At 43.1% G+C, this 14,152-nt stretch overlaps 1 protein-coding gene across 1 annotated transcript in view; it reads right to left on the bottom strand.

Moving 5' to 3' along the window:
• The window catches only part of COLEC12 (collectin subfamily member 12), a 179,735-nt gene that overhangs the window by 26,999 nt on the left and 138,584 nt on the right, over positions 1 to 14,152 (bottom strand). The window contains exons 3-5 of the mRNA XM_081097472.1: positions 10,720 to 10,842; positions 2,908 to 3,006; positions 832 to 1,878 (exon numbers count right to left, since the gene is read on the bottom strand). Of these exons, the coding sequence (XP_080953598.1) occupies positions 832 to 1,878; positions 2,908 to 3,006; positions 10,720 to 10,842 (1,269 nt within the window). The remainder of the gene's footprint in view (positions 1 to 831; positions 1,879 to 2,907; positions 3,007 to 10,719; positions 10,843 to 14,152) is intronic.

Below are 14,152 nucleotides of genomic sequence, written 5' to 3' on the forward strand. Positions count from 1 at the left end.
TGAAGAAATGTTAGGTTCGCCTGCCTTCTTAGTGACTACATTCTAATGATTGCTGCATCCCTGAAAGCTCACAAATTATCCTCTTAATAATCTCTTCTCAAATCTTTGCTGGGATGGCCATCCATGCATGTTTCTGTCACTGGAAATAGGAATCTCTTAATGATAACTGTGTGACCTAGAAGAATTAATCTTGCTTCCAAAGAAATCCAGTTTATAATATCATTGAAATAGCTAGGCGCTAATAAAATCCAAATTAACCAATCTTCTACTCAAGAAATATTTGATGGAGCACCTTTGAGCATTGTCCATAAGTTCTTAGTTACACCTCTTCTCAAGACATGGAATTTAATTCGCCACCCCACCCTTCGAGTGAAGGTTGGGCTGAGTCACTCATTCCTAAAGAACAGAATATGGGAGAAGTGATGGTCAGGGACCTCTGAGGCTAGATCATAAAAAGCATTGTGGCTTTTTCCTTTCTCTTTCTCTTGGATCACTTGCTCTGCAGGCAACCAGCTACCATGTGGGGACACTCAAGCATTTTCCATAGTGAGGAGCTACGGCCGCCTACCGAGTGTCCTGTGAGCCATCTTGGAAGCAGGTTCTCCAGGCCCAGTTATGGCTTCAGACAACTGCAGCCCTGGCCAATACCTTGGCTACTACCTCATGACAGATACCGACCCAGAACCACTTGGTCAAGCTGCTCTTGAATTCCTGATCCTCAGAAACTATGAGAAAATAAATGTTCCTTGTTTTAAATTGCCAAGTTTTCGAGTAATTTGTTATACAGCAATGGGCAACTGGTACAAAAATAGATTCAGAATTTTCACTCACCTTGTAGTATTGTAAAATTCTTGATGAGCTGACCGTGTTTGGAGTCCACGAGCTTCATTTCTTCCATAATCACTGATAAGTTCGCTACTTCAGTGTCTAATCTCGATCTCATCATATCTTGTTGCATCCTGAGAGAAACAGAATCCAAACGGATATTGGCCAGTGTGTTATTCAAGGAGGTCAGGTCATCCGTGTGTTTGGTCAGGGTATCTGTGCAAGTGGTCCTGACTTCATTCAGATTGCTGGTCAGCGTCCGCAGGTGGTGGGCTGTGTAACTGATGTTGCTAATGATGTTTACAATATCCGTTTCAAAGAGCTGGAAGCGTTCCTCCAGCTGGCTGAACTTGATGGCTGTTCTGTTCTCTGCGTCCTTGTGTATGTCCTGCAGGTCTTTCAGGTTCTGCTCGTTGGCTTGTGAGGCCGTGGTGATGTTGTCCATCTGACCTGTGAATGAGCTGAGCTGGCTGTTCATATCCTCCAGGGTGTCATTGTTGGCTTTGGCCAAGGCAGAGTTATTGGCAGCCAGCATCTGCAAGCTCTGGACTTTCTCCTTCAACCAATCGGTGTCCTTCTTGGCTTGAAGAAAAACCTGCTGCAGATTTTGGAAGTCGTTTTTGATTCGTTGGATAGCCTGGCTCGTGTCATCCACAGACTGCTGCAGGTTAGTGATGAGGCTCCTCTGCTGCACTTGAGTCAAGTTTAGGTTGTTGAGGTTCATAATGACCACATTATGAGAATACATTTGACTCTGCAGATTGCCCTGCAGCACGCTGGTATCTTGTTGCAGATTCGTAACATAGCCATTATACGCCTGCAGGGTTTTGTTTACAGTGGTGATGAAGAAAGAGTTATTCTCCAAAGTTTCCTTCAGTTGACTCTGCCTGTCCACCAGTGCATCCCCACTTGCCTGTAACTTCTCCAGCCTATCTTTGTTCTTGCTGGTCTTTTCTGTAATGTCACGAAGCTGTTGTTGAAGATCCAGAATGTCTGATCTGAAGGTGGAGAGTTCTGAATTGGTGCTTATAGCTTTCTTCCCAGTTTGGTCCCCTGAAATAAGATATGTTTGTTACTTAGATTGGTGATACGTAGAAGTGTTCAGGTGAGGTCAAAGATTCTAAAGAGACTTAACTAGTATGCCTTGTGGTTTAGATATGAAATCTGTGGTATATGCAGACTGCTCTGCATTAGTAAAATTCACATATCTATTTTTAAAATTAAACGTATTGGGGTGACATTGGTAAATAAAATTATATAGGTCTCAAGTGTAACCACAAATATATTAAAATTGGGTCCTGGGGAACTGGAAAGGGTGCTGAGACCAAGACTAACTTCTTTTTTCAAAAAGGAAATGAGTATTTACCTGACTCTGAACCAGTGGTTCTCAACCTTCCTAATGCCGCGACCCTTTAATACAGTTCCTCACGTTGTGGTAACCCCCAATTTCATTGTTACAAATTGAACATAATTAAAGCATAGTGATTAATCACAAAAACAATATGTAATTATATATGTGCTTGCCGATGGTCTTAGGCGACCCCTGTGAAAGGGTCGGTCAACCCCCTAATGGGGTCATGACCCACAGGTTGAGAACCACTGCTCTAGACCATCAGACAGGGTGTCAGAAGGGAATAACCTAATGTTTGTTAAAGTCACCAAAATCTCTTTTTAAAAAATGAAAACAAAAATCAAAGGATACAATAGGTTAGAATCATTTATTTTTAAAATTAATCCCTGTAATTCTTCAATGCAGAGATTCTTCTATGATTCAAATAGGAATTTACTGAGCATTTTATAAATGAGCTTTGTATTTGTGGTTCTTTTTGATCAGGATTGACCTTCAAATATTCTGGGCACATAATATTGTTCTTTGGGGGATTCAACTCCAAAATTGGTCCTTATTTTTAAAATTAAAAGTCTGAATTAAATCATGAGGAAAGATTCAACACACAACACAAAAATTTCATGTCCTTTCGGGTGAATGTGAGTTTATAGTAGCATCATTCTAAAAAGCTGTAGTCATTTATACAAAGTAGAGTCAGGGGATTTGACTTTGTGGTTCACTCTCAAACAGATTACCTAATTTTTTCAGGTCGCTTTCCACTGCTGTGAGCTTGTCATCATAGGTTTGGCGAGATGTCTCCATGCCCCCTGTAACATTGTCCATTTTCTCTACAACTAAGATTTGGAAATCAATTCATTAGTACACATATCTGCTTAAATTTTATTTTTCAGTTTCAACAAGAGCATTTCATTACAGAATAAAGAAAATAGACTGAAACAAACAGTATAAATGAAATCAAATACTGTATGTGGAAAAAGCCATTCTTTCAGAAAAATAAGTCAGTTACTTATCTTAAAACCCAGTGGCAATTTACTGGTATGCCTGAGAATTGTATGATTTTAATTCTTCTCGTGCTTCGGTATTGCTGTAGTAGTTTTAGAAGTTGTTTGAAACTGATTTGTAAATTTTTAGGTATTATACAAGTCCTCTACCTGGATTGTTTCCTATATAGATGGTCTCTGACTCTATGAAGGTGCAAAAGTGATATGCACTCATTAGAAACTGTACTTAGAATTTTGGTCTTTCTTGGGCCAGCAATATGTGATAAGATATCTCATGATACTGCTATAGCTCCCAGCCAGCCATGAAATCTCCAGGGTAAACAACCAATACTGCACAGTGTATTCATTGTGCTAGAGGATTTTGCCCAAGTGTAAGCTGATGTAAGTGGTCTGAGCAGGTGTAAAGTAGGTAAGGCGTATTAAATGCATTTCCAACTTTTGATGGGCTTATCCGGATGTAACTTGATCTTCATAAGTCGAGGAGCACCTTTAATTTCCATAACACTGGGATCATTACTCATCATACTCCCAACCACCTCTGGCAGGTAGGACTCAAGTAGTAGGAGATTTCATGGCAAAGAACACCTAGCTCATTTATATACAAAGTCTTTATAGACGAGATGCAAAATCCAGAGTTTTTGCCACTTTCTGTCTTGAGTTCCACCACTGAGACCTGAAAATCTGGCTTCCCTTTAGTGACAAGTGAATCTGTACTTTATCAATTCCCATTTAGATGCCCAAGTTTACAAAGAAGACCTTTTATTTATTTATTTTTAAATACATTCTTTATTTATTTTTAGAGAGGAAGTGAGAGGGAGAAAGAGATAGAAACATCAATGATGAGAATCATTGATTAGTTGCCTCCTGCATGCCCCCTACTGGGGATCAAGCCCACAATCTGGGCATGTGCCCTTGACTGGATTTGAACCCGGGACCCTTTAGTCTGCAGGCTGACGCTCTATCCACTGAGTCAAACCAGCTAGGGCACAAAGAAGACCTTTTAAAAAGCATTCTCTTCATGACACATGATAGGGAGTTAGTGATGCAGAGTTAAATAAAAGCTCCTGTTATTATTCTTTCTCAGGAGGCGGTAACTCTCTATGGTTATGAATACAAGTTTATTTTTCTGTAATGTCTAATAAGATAGGATTTCTCTGTAAGGGACACTTGTGAGATCCAACGTCTAGCAAGTTAAGATGAAGTCCATCCTTCTTGCCCTCAACAGCTTTTTAAAATAACAACTTTAGCTCTAACTGGTTTGGCTCAGTGGATAGAGCGTTGGCCTGCGGACTGAAAGGTCCCAGGTTCGATTCCGGCCAAGGGCATGTACCTTGGTTGCGGGCACATCCTCAGTAGGGGGTGTGCAGAAGGCAGCTGATCAATGTTTCTAACTGTCTATCCCTCTTCCTTCCTCTCTGTAAAAAAAAAAAAAAAAAAAAATCAATAAAATAACAACTTTAGCCTTAGCCGGTTTGCTCAGTGGATAGAGCGTCAGCCTGCAGACTGAAGGGTCCCAGGTTCGATTCGGGCCAAGGGCACATGCCTGGGTTGCGGGCTCGATCCCCAGTAGGGGGCATGCAGGAGGCAGCCGATCAATGATTCTCATCATTGATGTTTCTATCTTTCTATCCCTCTCCCTTCCTCTCTAAAATCAATAAAAATGTATTTTTTTAAAAAAAAAACTTTATTTTTTTAAGCATGACTATCCTTTGTATATTAATTGTGAGCCAATGGGTCTAGTTCACTTTATTCATCAAGTGTTCCACCCATACATGTTTGTGTGAGAGGATTCTCCTAGTGTCTATCAGGAAGTAGAAGTACAGTCCCATGTGTCTGAATGACCTAACGTGAAGCGGCTCCCTGGCTCCTGGCACCTTCCCTGGAGAAGCCTGTTGAGCTGTCCCTTAAGCTTCTACAGTCTGGCCATCATGACATGTGTACACTGCACCAAAATGCTCTTTCTCACCCTAGCCTTTCCACGTGTCCTCCTTTCCACCTAGAATGCTCTTCCCTGGCCTCTTCACCAAGCTAAGACCTACTTGCTCTTCCAGACTCAGCTCACTGCCTGTGGGAGAGCTTTGCTGAATTTTCTTGGCCAGCAGTCCCTTGTTTATTACAGAACTTACTGGACTGTGTTGTCCTGGCTTGTTTACTGCAAGATCCTTTAAGGCAAGAACATTTGTATTCAGTTTTATCTCCAGCTCTTAGCTCAATGTGCAGTACTTACAGGTGTTCAACTCATATTTACTTATGCCATTTATTTAAATAAATGAGTTTCTGCCTGCTGACTGCTGAGGCCTGTGAAAAACCCGCTGAGCTGGAGGTCATGCAAACAAATGTACAAACCACCCAACCCCGGAAAGCCTCAGCACTGGCAATGAGTATGACATCTAGTTGAATAATTATTGTTTTTTGAAATGACTATATGGACAGGGAGGTATAGTTATGATAATCTGCACCTTAGGGTTGCCTGATGGGCATCCATACTCCTAATCCCTGGAAACTCTGAACAACAAAATGTTTCCTCTGCATTTTAGCAAAGCTAAACTGTTAAAAAATAAAATAGGGAATGTTTATAAGTTTAGGTTCAGTTCTGATCCTCAAATCAAAACATATGCCTCCGTCTGTCCTCAAACCACACACAGGATCTTAAGTCCTGCCCCTTTTTCCTGGAAGCCAAAGAAACCTCTAAATATGCTGACAGGCAGTCATTTTCTAGTCTCTCCAATTTTACTTCCATTTTAGTTTTAAGAAACACAGAACTGTCACAGACAGATAATGCAGATTTCCGTAGCATAAAAATATATATTAATTAAAAACAAAACCTGTTAATTTTCTCTTCGGTGCAGCAAGGAAGTGACTTGCCCTGCGCACAAGTGCTAATGAACTGGTTCCATGCACTGGAGCACTATGTTTAAAAACAGGATCTGGGTATAAAGCTCCTACAAACTCTGGAGTTGCAAAGCTGGCAGCTTGCTTCTGCATAAAAATACTATGCTGATGGAGATCCAGAACCAACACTTGCTGACAGCACACAGCATTTTCGTTGGTTTTTACTCCCATCTTAGTAGCACAAAGTCTAAGAATGGCAGAGTCATCCTTTCTCACCCTAGGAACTCCGAGTCTAGAGCTGTAGACCTCAGCTTGCAGACTGTTCTCATAGGAGGAAAACAAACATGAAGCATAGAAGGGCTACCAGCAGTCTGATTTTTCATGGGCTCCCCTTGATGGGAGATGGTTTCTTGACAGAGAATTTTTCTTCAGATCATCAGGCCTTTAGTGTTATAGCTGGAGAGTTGTCCTTCTTCAAGAACCCAAAGCCTAATTCTCTGGGATAGTCTGACAATAATACCTTTTCTACAAAAGGATTATAGTATCATCCTTTGGCCACTAACCTCCTTTTCCCTTGTCTTGATTTCACCCGTCTTTTAAGGTCCACTCCAACTCTTGTCACCCCATTTTGCTAAGCCTTCCCTGGTTATTTGATTCCATACCACACCAATTGATTTTTTTTTTTTATCTGAATGGCAATAATAACAGCCTCCATTTACTGAGTGCCTATCCTGTGCAAGGTGCACTGCACCATCTCTGCAGTTAATCCACAACTTCTATTTTACAGATGAAGAAACTGAGGCTCAGATATATTCAGTGACTTGCCCAGAGTCACACAGTGAGTAAGTGACTAAGTGGCTAGGAGATCTAACTCCACAATCCCTGCTTTCTCTGTAAATCCACATTGCCTCTGATTTAGTATGTCTTTTCCCTAAATATGGTTTTCTCCAAGAAAAATCCCTGGAAGGGAAAGATTATGTCTTGTCTTCTTTTTATAGTCATCATCCTCAGATGTTTACTAGGCATCGCTATGTATGTGACATAGTGTAGACAGTAAGAATACAAGCTCATGGCCCAGTCTGAGGACAGGGAACAAGAGCAGAGCACAGCTCCCGCCTGGTGCTCACGAGAGTCTACACCAAACTGACTGTGGTACTGAGGGGAAACCCCTCCCACCCCCCACATTGGTACCTGTGACTTCCCAGTAATACCAACTACACTTCCTGGAATGCAACTAAGACATTTCTATTTTGAACACTATTTCAGTTTCATTACAAAAATAAAGAAAATCTGGTTGTAGGGTATTATCCTAGACTCTAACAACAGCTACAGTGTGCACATTTGATGCACATTTTGAAAGTCTACTTTGTCACTGCTACTTGGGCAGCGCTTAGCAAGGTAGACATTCTACAATAGGAATGTGGAATTAAAGGAGAGCCTTACTGAGAGAGACTCAGATTTCTGTCCTCTTTCTTTATCTCTTTGTTACCTTCAGATGGATGCCTTCTGGGCAGGACAAATGAATAGGATTCGGGGAATGTTCTGGAAGAAACATGACCTATGAACTTAAGAGCTGGCTTCTGCCACAGAAGCTCCATTGATGGGTGATAGAAAGCTCAGGGCAGAGGACCATGCTGTGACCATCTTGCTTTCTGGAAAGCAGCTGACGAGCCTCATGGTCACAGTCACTGTGCAGACCTGTCGGGGTGACTCAGCAGTCCTCTGACTGGCTCAGCAGATTCTCTAGAAGGAACTTAAGTGACGTCCTAACTGGCAGCTGTGTAAGTGACATACAGAAGAAGTAAAGAACATTTTGAGGAAACCACGGAGTTGCCTTTGCTAACTCTGACAAATAAGGAGTTCCTATTTTCTTTCTTTTCAAATCCTCCTTCAGAGAAATATCTTCTTTCACTGAATATTTTTTTCTTTCTTTCTTTAAAAAAAAAAAAGAGTTTCTCTAGACTTCAAAGGGAGATCTGTGAAAGGAAAACCGAATCTTATCTTTCTGCCTTTTACAGTGTGGAGTCGCCAGCATCTTATCAGCAAGAAAGAGGATTCACTGTACAAGAGAAAACACATCTGGAAAATATCAACATTTTAGTTCATCAAGGCTGTGCTTGGAAACCAGAATCGCATGTTGTTTTCTCTTATTTTTGTCAGTAGAGGCCTGAGGGATAAGGGCCTTGAAGGAGGTAAAAGACCAGCCAGACGGTGGTCACATTGCCTCTACTTCTCTCGCTCCCTCCGTCTCTTCCCCCTTCATCCTCGTCAGACCACAGCCTCCAGAGCAGGCCAAGCCAATCTCCAGGGTTTCAGGTTTCTAGGTAGGGCTTCAAATTGCCGCAGTTCCCTAAAAGCAGACTGGCTTAGAGGTCCTTGGGCATTGACTGATTGCCTTAACAGAAGTCAGCTCTACTCCACAATTCATTCACCGTCCATCCTCTCATTAATTCATTCGGTAAACTTCATCGGGTTCCTATGAAGTACCATGAGGCTAGGTGCTGGTGGGAGATATAGCAAATAAAAGATAGTCTCTTTTCTTCATGGAACTTACAGTTTGGGTGGCAAGACAGACAAGCGCACCGGCCATAATGATACAGTGTGGCAGGGGCTAAAGTAAGTAAAAGATGCTATAGGAACAAACAGGAGGGCACCTAACTCAGCCCTCAGGGGCTTCTCGCAGGATGTGTGAGACATGAAGGGGAGGAAGGAGCCATTTAGGGGGAGAGCAGAGAAAAGGTTTTCCAGGCAAATGGACCAACACACAAAGCAAACCAGAGCTGACAAGGGCTTTCCAATGTTATAATGCAGAAAATACATGTGCTTTAAAAAGAAAAGAGAAAAAGAAGAAGAAAGCCTCTCCTTTGGGTCTTCCTATGTAATTCTGAAGGCATAAAGACCCTAGACCGTATTTCCTTGCAGAAGTAAAAATTACAAAACATCATATGGTGACAAGCTCTTCAAACCTTTCTCATCTCCCTTTCAAGCAGAAAATGTTTACTTTCATATCACACAGTACCGAGCCCTAAAGATATTCATTAAATGGCTGTTTGATTCCAAATTCCTCCTTTATCTGGGTTTGCTGGCAAAAGTCATGGAGAAGTGAGGAATAAATAACCTAGTAAGGAGGACAGTCTGAATTACTTAGGACATAAAAACCCTCCTGTCCCCCCTTTTGGTCCCCTCCTTCACCTCATCCAGCCCTTGCACTTAATCACTTGGTTAATCCTAGGGTAGAGTAACTCATCACAAATGGATACAATGACCTGGTGATTTTCCAAATTGCCATTGCTCAAATTCATCAGTCAACATAGTACAGGAAGCACCCAACTTTTCCATGAATATGTCCCTAGAGGTGGGGACTTCTGACTACACTAAGTATTTTTAACATATTGTACCACATTAATGGCTACAGCTGTATAAATGCAGTCATAAAGAAAGAAGGAACAGAGAAATACAGCCACTTATCTATTGGGACTGACTATAGGGCAGGTGGTTTAATTACATCACCTTTGCTCATCCCAATCACCTTAAAAGGTGGCATTATAATTGCCGGTTTACATATAAGAAATCAGAAACTCTAAGAGGTTACGATTCATACCCAGGTTACACAGCTATGCAGAGGACTTAGCATTATGCTTGGCACGACAGTCAGCATTCATAAACACTCATAATTGTATCACAAATGGCAAAATCAATAATTGATCTAGGACCAAAACCCATTCTCCTTCCAATACACTGTTTTCTCAGGAAACCACTAAACACTGGGAGAGAGGTGGGAGGAGTACAAATTGGAGAGAGTTTACATTGAATCTTTCTCTTCCTAGGCCAAGTCTACAGGCCAAGGAAATGAGAGGGAATGTGTGGGATTCTCCACTGTTAACCTGCCACTCCTGAGGAAAGGCTGAGATGGTAGATGAGTGAAGGTTTTGCAGATCAGCAGACCCCATATCTGTCTCACAGGAAGAAGGCTTCCATGGCTGTTTTCTATAAAAGCGTTTACGTACTTCGTGGTTCTGTATCATGACACCTTCTACCTGTGGTGTCTGGACTGGGTATGGGGTTTGGGAAGGAGAAACCCACTTCGTCTGCAGGTCTGGAAGATTCAGGCAATAGGCCTCCAGTGACCTTAAATCAGGCACATTGAAAGACTGCCTAACGTCCCATAAAGTATAATTGAGGGGTGGTGCTGTCTCGGTGTTTAATTTCTACAGGGCAATATTTTTATGGCGCTATCTAAACAACAGTGACCACAGTAAATGTGCTGAGGAGAGAAAAGGGGAATTAGTTGGCCAGTCCCTGGGTGAAATAAGTCATATCTCTGGAGATCCTGTGTTTGGCTTCTCCTCTTCAATATAGTTTTCCTGTGTGCTGACTCCAGAGTTCCCACAGGATTCAGAGATAAGATGAAACTGATAGAGGAAGAGGGAGTAGCTGGAAATTGGTAGGAAAAAAACAACAAAGAGGAAAAATCTTTATAATTCAGAGAGGGACATCATTGTTATTGCTAAAATGAGTCAAAAGGAATTACTACTCTCTCCTTCCAGATCCCACAGCTACAAGAAGCTGAAGACACACAGGAGGAACTTAGGATGTTGCTTAGTTTTGCATCTGAGTTGTACTCATGAAATACTTCATACTGGTAAACATGGGTTTTTATCATGTTAATGAAGGAAAACTTACTATTTGGAAGAAAAAGGAAAGAATACTTACCTTTGTATCCCAGAATGGCCACTGTGATTGTTAGCAAGGCACACAAAATGTATAATAAAATGATAGAAAACTTCAGTGCCCAGTTGTTTTTACATTTGGTACATTGTGTTCCTTCCTGAATACCTGTAAGAGAAGTCAAATTTTAATAATAATGACCAAAAACATCATTTAGAAAAGTATCTTTGTACATTCTGGTTTAAATATTATGATTAAAAATAATTTTTTTTACATATGCCTTACTACAGGATGAGTGGTATTTTAAAATTAAACATACCTCTTTAGCACTACAAGCACTTTAAATATTACCATGCTGTTATAACTATATTTAATATGACTTGAAAATAACACATAACTTTGTCTCATAGAATAGTTTTGAACCAAATTCCACTCTGATAATTATAATTTCAATAAAAATCTCTACATGACAAAAGATTTAAAATACCCAAATACCTATAGCAATTCAAACTCAACCAACCAAAAAAAAAAAAAAAAAGTGACTTGTCTTTTGAAGATGTTTGTTTCAGTGGTATGCTAGAACTAGTTGTTACTGGTTTGCTCTTGCTAAATTTTTAGAAATTTGAGGAGCTGATTGTTAAACTCTTGGTAGCTTGAAATCAGTCTTGGAGGGAGTATTCACACCATGGAAATTGGCAAGCACTACAAATTATGATCCCTCCCCTGCCCTTGAACTGGTGTACTATCATGCCACTAGCTCTAATGGTACTATAACCTATAACAGAAAAATAGGTAATTTTAAGATTAAAATGCTCAATATATAACCATTTTTATATATTACACATATACAGTAAACAGACACAGACCCCTTATGTAAGTTATTACAGTTATTTAAATACTATAGGCCTGGTGCACAAAAATTTGTGCACTCGGCGGGGTAAGGGGGGCCCCTCCGCCCGGCCTGTGCCCTCTCGTGGTCTGGGACCCCTCGGGAGATAACGACCTGCTGGTTTAGGCCTGCTCCCGGGTGGCAGAGGGCAGGCCCAATCCCTAGGTGCAGCCCCTGGTTGGGCTCAGAGCAGGGCCGACTGGGGAGTTGGGGCGTCGCCCCCTGTCATGCACAGAGCAGGGCGGATTGGGAGGTTGCGATGCCACCCTCAGTCATGCTCAGGGTAGGGCCGATTGGGGGGTTGGGAGCTGCCCCCTGTCACGCACAGAGCAGGGCCCATCAGGGGGGTTGTGGCTCCGTACCCTGTCACGCACAGAGCAGGGCCCATCAGGGGGTTGGGGAGCTCCCCCCGTCATGCACAGAGCAGGGCCGATAGGGGAGTTGGGGCACCGCCCCCTGTCACACACAGAGCAGGGCCCATGGGGTGGGGGTTGGTGCACCGCACTCTATCACCCACAGAGCATGGCTGATCAGGGGGTTGGGGCGCTGCCACTCTCACACTCAGGGCAGGGCCGATGGGGAGGTTATGGCTCTACCCCGTCACACACAGAGCAGGGCCGATCAGGGGGTTGGGGCACTGCCCCCTGTCACACACACAGCAGGGTCGATCAGGGGGTTGGGGTGCTGCACCCTGTCACACACACAGCCACAGGACGATCAGGGGGTGGGGAGCTCCCCCTATCAGGCACAGAGCAGGGCTGATCAGGGGGTTGGGGCGCCTTCCCCTGTCACGAACAGAGCAGGACAGATAGGGAGGTTGTGGCCTGCCCTCTGTCACACACAGAGCCGCAGGGCCATCAGGGGGTTTGGGCACTGCCCCCTGTCACACTGATCCTGGTGCCGGGAGGCCTCTCGGCTCTGCTGATCCCCATGCTGGGAGGCATATTACCCTTTTACTATATAGGATAGAGGCCTGGTGCACGGTTGGGGCCGGCTGGTTTGCCCTGAAGGGTGTCCTGGATCAAGGTGGGGGTCCCCACTGGGGTGCCTGGCCAGCCTGGGTGAGGGGATGATGGCTGTTTGCAGCTGGTCACACACCCTTCAGGGTGGGGGTCCCCACTGGGGTGCTTGGCCAGTCTGGGTGAGGGGCTGAGGGCTGTTTTCAGGCTGGTGGGTGACCAAAGCTCCCACCGCTCCTTTTTTTTCTTTTTTTTTAATTCCTGGCCAGCTTTAGCTTTGAGGCTTGGCTCCAGCTCTTAGGCCTCTGCTGCTGAAAGCAGGTTTCTGGCCTTTGTTTACCTTCTGTATTTGAAACAATGTTGCGATCCTGCTGGCTGAAGCCCGGTGGATTAAAGCAGGTTTCTGGGGTTTTGTTTAGCTTCTATATCTGTAACATAGTTGCTTAGAGTTGCAGCTCAGAGGCCGGCAGCGGCAGGCGGGGAACGTTGGAGTCCTCCGTCACTGAAGCAAGCAAGCCTCATGTTCGCTTTAAGTTGCCAGGCTGCCGGCTGCCATCTTGGCTGCCAGTTAATTTGCATATTGCCCTGATTAGCCAATGGGAAGGGTAGTGGTCGTATGCTAATTACCATGTTTCTCTTTTATTAGATAGGATGAATTATGAAATTACTAGAAAAAGATCTTTTTGATGAGAAGAGGTAAATTTTGACTGCTCACAGTTCAACTTTTTGAAAAATATTCTAATCTAAATGAGAAACCATCATCACTTCTGCAAGTGACTCCAGAAACTCGTAACAGGGAACTTTCCATCAGATTGATTAGAAACACAGAAGACAAAGACTGTGGACATTTTAATGTGGAAATCACATTGTAAGGAGCACCAGCAGATTCCTTCTTTCCCCGCCTGTTTTCCTATGTGTCCACTAACAGCGTCCCCCAGGAGCAACCGCACATAAAGGGCTCGTCTTCCATAACTGTGCTCAATAACTTTTGATAGATAGGTCGTGAGGATTAAGCCACAACCGAAGTTTCTCTCCTTGGGTTTGTAATTTTACCCATAGTGCCCTGCTTCAGTGAAAAGAGTTCTTCAGCTGTGTTTAATGCAAAATGATGAGAGAAACAGCATAGAACAATGATTCAAATTTAACTTTCAGGGTTTAACCAATCCCACCGTTGTTCTGGGCCAGAGACCCAACAGGAGGGGGCTCAATCTGTCCCAGGACTCAGAGCAGTGACTCTCAAACTCGGGTGCATTAGACTCATGTGAGCAGTTCGTTAAAACACAGCATTTCTAATGCAGGAGTCTGAGAAGGCACCTGAGAATCTGGACTTCTAACATGTTCCCAGGGGATGCTGATACTGCTGGCCTGAGGACCATACTGTAGAACAGTGCTTCTCAATCAAACCGTAAGATGCTTATGAATCCCGCTGTTCCAATGCAGGCCTGATTCAGCAGGTCTGAGGTAGGAGGTAAGATTCTACATAAGATCAGGTGATGCCTGGTTAGAGAAACACACTTTGAGGAGCAAAGGTCTAGTTTAGAAGATGATCATGCTTGGATCAACCTTTGGTTAACCAATTCCTTGAAGGTAAAGCCGTAAAATCAGACTCTTTGTTCAACAGATCTAGAGT

Source organism: Myotis nattereri, assembly GCF_964212035.1.
Source record: "Myotis nattereri genome assembly, chromosome: 8".
NCBI lineage: Eukaryota > Metazoa > Chordata > Mammalia > Chiroptera > Vespertilionidae > Myotis > Myotis nattereri.